The sequence below is a fragment of the Octopus bimaculoides genome, chromosome 18, assembly GCF_001194135.2.
Source record: "Octopus bimaculoides isolate UCB-OBI-ISO-001 chromosome 18, ASM119413v2, whole genome shotgun sequence".
NCBI classification, from domain to species: Eukaryota; Metazoa; Mollusca; class Cephalopoda; order Octopoda; family Octopodidae; genus Octopus; species Octopus bimaculoides.
Genome location: NC_068998.1, coordinates 9,788,640 through 9,799,767, shown reverse-complemented (window position 1 = coordinate 9,799,767; position 11,128 = coordinate 9,788,640). Strand labels below are relative to the sequence as shown.

Here is an 11,128-nt window from a genome sequence, read left to right as displayed (position 1 = left end):
ACATTGTTCCAGTCCACTCAGCTGGCAAAAATGAGTAGTATCTGTATTTCAAAGGGCCATGCTGAATCTCCCTGAGAACTATGTTAAGGGTACATGTATCTGTGGAGTGCTCAGCCACTTGCACGTTAATTTCTCTAGCAAGCTGTTCCAGTGATCATATCAGCTTGGACCCTCGTCATTGTAACTGATGGAGTGCTCCTTTGTGAAGGCGCATGGCTCTGTGGTTAGAGCATCGAGCTTATGATTGTGAGGTTATGAGTTCGATTCCCAGACTGGACTGTGTCTTGTGTTCTTGAGCAAGACACTTTATTTCCCATTGCTCCAATTTACCCAGCTGTAGAAATGAGTTGCAACATCACTGGTGCCAAGTTGTATCGGTCTTTGCCTTTCCCTTGGATAACATCGGTGGCGTGGAGAGGGAAGGCTGGTATGCATGGGCGACTGCTAGTCTTCCATAAACAACCTTGTCTGAACTTGCACCTCAGAGGGTAACTTTCTAGGTGCAATCGTATACTCATTCATGACCAAAGTGGGGTCATTCACCCATGCATGCAGGTATATATATAACATATTCAGCAGTATTAATTCCAAAACCTCGTGGAGTAAATGTGAGGTGGTATCACGTGGTCTTTGTTACTCACTACTCCAAAGATCATCACAAATGCTAGAAACTTTTAGTGTGCATCACTCTGGGAACATCAGAATCTGCACATAACATTTTCTTGTTAGACTTTCGGTCTTAATTGAAGGTTTTCTCAAATACCCTTCGCATCCTCTGTGTGTGTGTGTGTGTGTATATTAGTAGTTGTAGTAGTGCTAGTTCCTACGTACGTTTCACCACCGTACCCAGGTAGATGTCATCAGAAACCTTACTACTCATATGAGAACTTCTCTACTTTAAATGTTGCTAAATATATTGATAGTCTGAATTCCGTCGCTGCATATTCAAAATGGTACATTGTTTTCTGAATATCTTCCAAGGAATGACTCACTTGAGCTGAGTCATCAGCAAAGAGAAGTTTGCGAATACACATATCACAATAGGTCCCTGTGAATCTTAGTTTAGATCAGGGGTTCTCAACCGTATTTTATCGACCCCTTTGGTTACTATTTTATTCAAGGGCACCCCCATGACCATTCGATGTTTAAAAATTAGTTTAATAGAAACTTCTTTCAAAATGCCTATTTTGTTTTTCATGCATTGAACAATGTAACCGTGAGGAAAACACCAAGCTGTTTCGGTAATTTTTCAGATTAACACCCACACAATCTTCACTAGGGTGTTAGGGTTAGAGTTTTAGGGTCAGGGTTACGGTTAGGGATGGAATTCCCTAACCCAAACCCTAACGAAGATCGTGCGGGTGTTAATCATACCAATACATACATCTAAAGCAGAATATTTTTTCAGGGGCTCTTAAAATACATTTGTGGATCCCCAATTCACTATTTTGTTGCGTGGAGCCCCTCCCCCAACCTTATATGGACTCCCAGGGGTTATATAGACCTCGGTTGAGAACCACTGGTCTAGATAGACTCCATCCAATCTTTCGCGGCAATATACTTCATCTATGAACTCATCATGTTTTCAATCATGGAACTCCTAAAAACGCAACTAGTGTTGGAGCGAGTACTTTTCTCCATGGGCGGCTAGGAAAGAGGCCGAGCATTCGCTCCTAAGACAGATTGTAGAAATGTCTGAGTATCTCCACCTATCTGTCAGGACACTCATATTTTTGAGAAAGGTTCAGAAGTCCTCTATACCCTTCACTGTAGGAAACCTCCGTAAGGTCGACAAATACAAGAAAAAGTGGGACTGACGGTTCGATAACCTTCTCGATGTCTCGCAGGGTGGAAGTAGTGCCGCCTGTGTACCTAGACATAAAATGCACTCAGACTTTTCGGGAGAATTCGCTTGGACATTTTTACAATCGCTTGAACAATATTTCCTGTAAGTGAGAGAAGAGGAATTCCTCGTTAATTTCCAGTGCTGCCAGTTAGACCATTGTTCGCGTAAATGGTGATTATTTGGACACGCTCGAACTGTTGCAGAAAGTTACAGCCTTGACAACATTCTCTGAAGAGTTGGAGAAGTTCACATCGCAGTATGTTAAATAATAATATTAGAAGCAGCTACTTTATTTATCGACACCGAGAAAATGAATAGCAAAGTTTATCTCTCTCTATACACATATGTACTTAATGCACAGTATATAAAACGCTAAGTAGAAAAAAAAATCTATACACTCGTACATACACACTCCAGTGTGTTTACTCTACAGAACGATGATTAACAGAGGCAACGTAAAAGTACACAGTTCAAGCACTACATGTATTTTTCCTAAGTATATGTGTATATATATATGTGTGTGTATGTGTTATACATGTGTATTATTTTCGTATGAATGAAAAAATAGCAAATATAATTTTTTGCATCTGAACCGGCTGATTGAAGTCCTTTTTTATTTTTTTATAAATTATAAACAAGCAAGCACATTTAATTATCGGAAAAATATAAATATCGCCTTAACTCTCTCTAAAGAAGAGGTCAACCACCTACAAAGAAGTCTCTTTCCTTCTCTCGCGTATTCTCGCTTTCACTCTCTACTCGCCTCACTCATACTCATCTGACAAATTCATAAATATCACCTTCTGCGATTGGTTGTTTTATCAGCACTCAGCTAATCAGAAAGCATTTTACAAAGTGGCGGCATATTCTCATGTATCTTTCTCTTTCTCTTTCGTACTTTAGTTACCCTCTATTTACCTCTTACCTCTCTAATATCACTCACTCTCTATATATTTTCAGTCTTTTACTTACTTACTCTATATAAATATAACTTAAGTCTCACACTGTACCTCTTTGAACTCTTTTCACTCACTCCCTCATTTTACTTTCAGTTACTCTGTATATTGCTTCGCTAATTCTCGCTCTGCCTTTTATGTAACTCTTTCTTTTTTTTCTCGGTCAGTCACTCTCTTTACAACTTACTCCTTTCACCTCGTTTCTCTCTTCTTCTCTCTCCCTCTTCTCCCCCTTTCTCTATATTTTTACTATTATGGGTTGGCTTTCTTTTCGCCATATTGCAAAACACGCTATTTATTCCCTCATGATGATGGGGTCTGTCGTGTGCTTTGCACCGATTTCTGCGGAAACCTAATTCGATTTCTCAAATTATAAAGTAACGAACCAAAAAAAAAAAAAAAAAACAACATCGATATATAAGCGTTTGAAGGAGAAAAAATAAGATACATCGACAAAAGGAATTCTAACTCTGACGAAATAATTAGGATAAACAAACCCCCCTCGTTTTTTTCTCTTCATTATGGAAGCCGTGAGGGCGTTCAACAATGAGGTAAGGCGTGTTTCTTATATATATATATGTATCTATCTATGCAGCTATCTATCTGTGTATCTATCTATCTATCTATATACATACCTATCTATGTATCTATCTATCTACCTATCTATATATCTACATACCTATCTATGTATCTATCTATCTACCTATCTATGTATCTATCTATCTATATACCTATCTATCTATCTATCTATCTATATACCTATCTCTCTATTGTTGGTTACAACATTGTGCTGTTTTTATGTATTTGGATTCCTATATAGTTTATCAGTAAGGGAGTATGTCTCATTTGAAATGAGGTAATAATGTGCTATATATATAATATATATATATATATATATATATAATGTGTGTGTGTGTGTGTGTAGAATGTATGTATACGCTATCGACTATTGTTAGAAATTGTAACGATGTTTATTGTGTCACAACAGAATTCCCCTGTGGTTTAAAATGTGAGTCCCCCTTAAATACGGCGTGTATGATTTTCAAACGTGTAGCAACCGGTATGGTTGTTGGAATATAAGTGAAACTACCTTGAATCGTCTATGTAACGCGCGTGTGTGTGTGTGTATATATATACATGTGTGTATAAATGTATGTGTGTATATACATTTGTGTGTGCTTTCCTCACATAACGTACATTTGTGTGTAAAAATATTCTTGCCATAGCTTCATGTAATGTGCCGTCATTATCATCATCATCGTCCATCGTCATTTATTATTTATTTATTAGCAGTCGTGCGTGTATATTGCATCTGTATAAATCCACCGTTGCTATTTTAGCGGCGCCATAGTGTCACAAACCTCCGTGACCCGGTTTCGATTCCAGGTCGTAAGGCCTTTTTTCCTTTCCCCGTATTATTTATGATTCTTTCACTTTCTACTTCCTATTATAGAATGAATCACGTCTACCGTGTAAACCGTTTGTGGCATAGATGCAAAGGCCTTGAACATAGGAGGATGTGATTACTATCGACTACTTTATTTTATCGACACCGGTGATATAAACCACAAAGTTGACCGCGGCGGGATTTGAACTTGGAAAGAGCCATAACAAATATCGTGATGTCTCCTGTTCGAAGTTCTGACGATTGTAATAATCTACTGGTTTCTAATTCAGAAACTAAACCAGTTGTTTCGGGGACTAGGCAGGTAGTCGGTTATACCGCCTTCTATTATAATACTTGATTGGTATTTTTTTATCGATCTCGAAAGGATGAAAGGCAAAGTGCCGGAAGAATATCTCGCATTTTTTTTTCCAACGCTCTGACGATTCTGCTATTTCGCCGTCCTTAATAATAATGGTTTCAGATTTTTTCGAGGGAGGGGGTTGTCGATTGCATCGACCCTAGGGCTCAACTGGTACTTTATTTATCGACCGACCCTGAAAGGACGAAAGGCAAAGTCGAGCTCGAAGGAATTTGAACTCGAAACGTGAAGTTCGATGATATGTCGCTGGACATTTTGTCCGACGCGCTAACGGTTCTGCCAGCTCGCCACCTTTTGATAATTTTCAGTAATTTTGTTGATTACTCTTCCCGCTACATTAAATCGAAGTTTGTGACGATCTGACTGGAAATATCGACCACTAAGTGATTGATAAATAGTTTAGAAATATGGTAATCGTAATTGATTAATGCTATTTCATTAAACTTCTTTCTTTTCTTCTTTTCTTTCAAGCATCTAATTTCAAAAGGAAAGAGAAAGGCGATATGGTCGAGAACGAATCGATCACATTGAGTAACTTGCTACTTTTTATATATTTCGTCGACCTCGGACGGGTGAAATGCAAATTCGATCTCTGGCAAGCGTTTGAACTTTGAAACATAGGATGGATGTGGTGGTGTTAGTGAGGAGGGGAATTAGGGCAGGCGTGGCTGTGTGGTAAGAAGTTTGTTTCCCAACCACATGGTTCCGGGTAGGTTCAGTTAGTCCCATTGTGTGGCACCTCGGACAAGCGTCTCCTACTTAATAGCCCCAAGTCGACGAAAGCTTTGTGAGTATGGTAGACGGAAACTGAAAGGAGAGCCCGTCGTGTATGTGTTTTGTCCCTCACCCAACCACTCGACAACCGGTGTTAGTTTGTCAACGTTCCTATAACCTAACCTAGCAGTTCAGCAAAAGTGGCAGAATAAGTATTGGGGTCTAAAAAGCCCTTCAAGGTGATGCCAGTGACTGAAATAAGCAAATGATAAAAGAAAGATTAGAGATATCTTCAACCTGGCGTTCTGCTCCTGTCTTACTCTTTAATCTTTAATAATGCTGATGGTGATTATGGTAGTAGCAGTTTGTGTTTATATATATATATATATATATATATATATACTCATATAAGTGGGGGGGAAAATGATGTTGTTTCTGCAGTGTATTTATTAGTAAAATAATAAAAAAAATCCCACCTAAAAGTCGAAAGTCTGCTCTCCAACGAATTTATTCTTTTATTTTGCGTGTTTACGGCATCTTCCATATTTTACGACTGTCGGAAAGTGACGTTTAAAGGTCTCATGCCTTTGAGGGGGAAATGATTTCTGAGATCTTCTTGAATCCCAAGATCCAAATCGTGGAAAAAATTCACTGTGTTTTATTTATTTTTTTCTAAGGAAACAAGATTTTTAAATTGTTTAATTTCCTATTACGCCCTTCTCTCTCATATAATATATATATATATATTTAGAGAGAGAGTGATTTGTATAGGTGTATATATATATAGTGTAATATAATTTATACATGTATATAATGTGTGTGTGTATATATTTTTCATTTTATCTAGTTTCAGCTCATGAGCTGTGGCCATGCTGGGGCACCGTATATATATATATATATATATATATAATTAAATAAATAAAAAATAATGTTTGTATTTACATACACACAATATCCTGTATAGGTATCTGTAGTGTACCACCACACCAGTAAAAAAAAAAATATTAAAATATTACATATTCACACAATATATACATGCAATATAGTTTATAAGTGTGTGTGTGTATATTTATGAAAAATGTTGTTCTTCACTACACACACTCACATGCCTTTCGAGTCGGGTGAATCATTAGTGCTGCCTTATATTCGAGGTTTCCACAAGGTGCAAGGTCTCTCAGATATATATATATATTTTTTGGTAAATTCTCCTCTGTTTATTAAATAATGAAAATAGGGAGATTTATTGCTCTTCGTATGTTTTCGTTTCTGACGTCATTTCTATCACAGGGGATAGGCACAAAGCTGAATGTTTTCAATGTGGAATCGAAACCAGGTCACGATGTCTGTTCGCTGATAACTTATCTATTCTGCGGAGCTAGCCCAAGCACGTGTGCATGTGTGACTGTACTTGTAATATATTTTGGACCCTCAATTAGGGACCAAAGTCCTAGCCTGAGAGGAGGGGGCGATAGGAGATTGTAACCGGCTTTATTTATTCTCTTGATGAATACTTAAGCTTTATTTCAATTCTCCTCTCTTTCTCAAATCTTAATCCCTCTCTCTCTCTCTTATATTGCAAACTACTTGATCTCTTTCAGCTAGGAATAGCAGCCGAGTCGCCTTGAAATTAAACTTCTATGCTCTTGTTAAAGGAAGGGCACACATTAGATAATTTAATGCTAAAATGCATTTTGCCCGCGAAAAAAATAAATAGATAAAAAGCCGGTATAATCGTATTTCTGTTTAATTAGGTTTGACCTGGGTTTAACTAACAACTATTGCCTATAAATAGCAGTCAAATCTCGTTGAAATCACACACATTACATAATATAATCCTACATATATTTGTGCTTGTAAAAACGCTTACAATCATAGGCTTGCTTTAGGATGGCTACTTTTAGGGGCTAATTAACACCACCCTACAACAATGCTAAATCTTATTTCATTATCTATTGGTATTTAAATTTTTATGCTTGTTATTTAAACTGTTCAAACTTTGTGTGTGTAGTATATATATATATATATATATATATATATATATATATATATATATATATATATATACGTATTACTGGTTTCTAGGCTGTAAACCGTCCACTTAGCAACAAAACATAAAACTGCTATAAACAAGTTTACTGAACCTAATCAGCTACGTTGGATTTCTACATTAAAAAACAAAACAAAACTGAATAGGTTTTTTTTCTTCCCCCTTTTATGGATATAGATGAACATTATACTTTCCAACATGTTATCACTCGACAACCTGTTAGAAATAGCAGTGAAATTTTCCTAAAAGGAAAGAAGACACGTTTGATATGCAGTTTGGTTAATATTTAATGCAGTCGTGTAAAAGAGTCTAGGACGCCTTTGAAGACCATCAATAGGTCTACTCAATATAAATTGACCGGTAGTTGAACACTATTTGCAACAACCGCCATTTAACTGGAAAATATAAACCTCTGGTTTTCATGCTTGCGAGATTATTTTTTTGGAAATCATTTCGCTTCGATTCTCTTTTTTTTTTAAAGGGTTGGTGAGATTAGTAAAACATGTGACCAACACAGCTGATCTCACCTGAAAAGGTGTTAGGTTAGGGAGGTTTCTCGCTGTGGGAGCGATAAGGAATTATTCCCCTCCCTGTGGATTTCTTCCAGAATCTACTTTATCCAGTGAAGCATAGCGTATGTTTCCTTTGATGTACGTACGTATATGCTCTCGCGTTTATTTGCAATAATTGTGAGGTCTTGAAATAGTTGCCGAGTAGTTAATATTTGAGTCCGGATCATTGTCGATTAAAAACAGATCTATATGAATTAAAGCGTTCTACGATTGCATTATCCGGCAGACATGGCGAAGAGAGAGATAGTGTTTGTTGAGTGTTATCTAGTTACGCATTATACCAAGAATTACCTTCTACCCCTCCCCCCACAATAATCACTCCAGTGTCTCAGTTGATGGCGATTTTGCTGCTGTTTCTAGCTGCTCGACAGACTACGTAGAAGCTACCTTGGGAGCTTGTCTGCACGCGACTTGTGTTGGTGGTGAGTTAAGTTGCTCATGTTGTTTATCCTACAAATCAACTGTGATTCGACTCTGATGAAAAACGGTAGAAAACGGTATTCCAGCTATGAACACCCCCGTCTTATACAGTACATCTTAGTGTAATCTCGCCTCGAGGTGCATGTACTATGACGGTTGCTTTGCAAACTGCTTAGGTTCAGTGTTTGACTGTTTCATGAAATTGTAGTTCCTGCAGTTAGGGTGAGAGCTCACTGTCGGGCTTAAATTTCTATTTTGTTTATATGAACAGTCATGGCGTGTTAGTTATATTCAGTGTTGTATATTATTTGAGTGCAGGCACGACCAAATGGATTTATAACATTCGCTTTGCAGTCATGTCCCCCGGGTTGAGCAGAACGGGCTTGTGGGCGAAATCGGGTTGACAGGAGCTGTGTGGAGGCCCTTCGGATGCATTATTGTATCTGTGTAATCTAAAGGCCCAGCTTTGTCACATGGTATCACCCGTGATTCAACCTGAGAATTCAGGAAGTGCATTAGCAGTAAATGTGTCTGTGGAATACACAGCCACTAAGGACCGCTGTAAGTAGGGTAAATTTTCAGATTAACACCCGCACAATTTTCACTAGGGTTGTAGGGTTTTAGCGTGCGGGTGTTAATCTGAAAATTTACCGTAAGTAGTTCAGTTTGAACGAATGGAATGTTCATCGTCGAAGCCGACGGGGATCCGTTATTGTTATTAAACCTAACTGAATTCTTACATAATGCAAATAAGGCACACGAAGCTTTGTCGGTGTTACTTGAAATTTTAGTTAATCGGTGATGCGGTGGTCGTAGAAAATTTAACCTCATGTTAGCAAGTCAGTTTTTTTTTTCTTGTTCCATTCGACACAGACGTGTAATATGCAACTTTATAAGTACACTTATGTTTTTCTGACTCTTTCTAATTATAAACTGCTGTATTTAACCGTCTCGTGTCAAGTGCACTTTGTAGTGCATGTGTAAAATCGGTGGGTGGGACAAAATACTTTGTATTTAGCTGTCGAGTTATCTCCCTTCCAAGTCAGGAAAATTTTAGCCATTAGCTTTACCATAAAAGATTAAAAAAAAAAAACAAAAAAAAAAACGTTGCTAGCAAGTGCCTGAGCCTGGTTACATGTGCCTTACTTTCATTAATCGCTTTAGGTGTCTTTATAATCGCGGACAGACGTAGGCACTTTACAAGCTTTCCAAACTTCTTAACCTAGTTGAATATCGAAAATGTGATAGATGGAGAGAGAGAGAGAGAGAGTGTATGCGTGGTGTGTCAGTTACACCGGGGCCTGGTGCTTTTACCATTATTTTTTCAGTTGAATAGGCTTGGCTCATTGTGGTACCTTGCTGAAGGAGATAACGCACCACACGGTCCAGGAATCGAACGTGCGACCTTATTGTAAGCTCGACATTCTAATCGCTAGGCAACTAGATCTACTATGTAAGCACTTGAGCTAGATATTGGGGTCGATACGATCGATTAATCCTCTAGAAGAAAGTATTCCGTATGGCTGCAATCCAAACACTGAAATCGAGCGAATGGCATGGCATCACTCACAAACTTTGTCCAGTGTGATATTTGGGTTTTCATCTTCGATTTTTGTTAACCCTTTCAGATACTTATCGAATGATCATTTTTTAAAAATAAGAATTGTTATTGGCTTGGTTCTGGGGATGGGATTGTGTTCCAATGTCTCCTAGGCTCTGAGAGACCCGCGAACAGTTTGCAAGGAAGACATATTGCATGGACAACAAACCTTTTCGAGAAGTGGGTTGCACTAATTCAGGGTTTATTTTCCGTTTGGTGTGCCATTCAGAAAGTTTCGCGGACCGCAGTTTGCCCAAACTTTCAGTGAATTCATGTTCTCACGAGGGAAAGATGGGTTCATTCATTAGGCACAGTCCGTGGCGTGGATACAGTGACACGAGTATTGGATTTACCGGGATACATGACATGTATTGCTGATCAAATGACTTCAATAGATAAGGAGACAACACGTTAGTAGTTCAATAGTTGTTGACTGTGATGGAATCGAATAATGTCTTGCCAATCGATCGGGAAGCAGCCTTCTGTTTTCAGTGTGGTTTAGATTATATCCGTTGGAGAAACAGCGTCGTCCCAAATGTAGGGACAGTCCTCTATCATTGTGTCACTTATGCACGTTGGAAGTATTTTTTTTATTATGCACTTTGGGTCGAGGGGGTGGGTCGAAGGTGTCAGGACAATGACTTTTTTTTAAATCGAATTTTTTAATGTTTTCTAAAACATATGGCGTCAGCAATCGTTTATTGATGACTTCGATCTGTCAACATACTTTCGAAAAATCGTTTGACAACTCTCTTCCTCTGTCTGTTTAAAAGTTAATGAAATAATCTGGATTATAGGCGCAGGAGTGGCTGTGTGGTAAGAAGCTAGCTTTCCAACCACATGGTTCCGGGTTCAGTCCCACTGCGTGGCACCATGGGCAAGTGTCATCTACTTTAGCATCGAGCCGACCAAAGCCTTGTGAATAGATTTGGTTGACGGAAATTGAAAGAAGCCCGTCCTATATATATATATATATATATGTGTGTGTGTGTGTATGTTTGTGTGTCTGTGTTTGTCCCCCCTAGCATCGCTTGACAACCGATGCTGGTGTGTTTACGTCTCCCGTAACCCAGCGGTTCGGCAAAAAGAGACCGATAGAATAAGTACTAGGCTTACAAAGAATAAGTCCCTGGGTTCGATTTGCTCGACTAAAGGCGGTGCTCCAGCATGGCCGCAGTCAAATGACTGAAACAAGTGAAATAGTATT

General features: G+C 38.4%; 1 protein-coding gene across 1 annotated transcript in view; it reads left to right on the top strand.

Moving 5' to 3' along the window:
- Positions 1–2,865: 2,865 nt before the first annotated feature.
- Positions 2,866–11,128, top strand: part of LOC106873142 (SR-related and CTD-associated factor 4) — a 54,295-nt gene continuing 46,032 nt past the window's right edge. Inside the window, exon 1 of the mRNA XM_052974529.1 lies at positions 2,866–3,353. Coding sequence (XP_052830489.1) covers positions 3,324–3,353 — 30 coding nt within the window. The 5' untranslated portion in view covers positions 2,866–3,323. The remainder of the gene's footprint in view (positions 3,354–11,128) is intronic.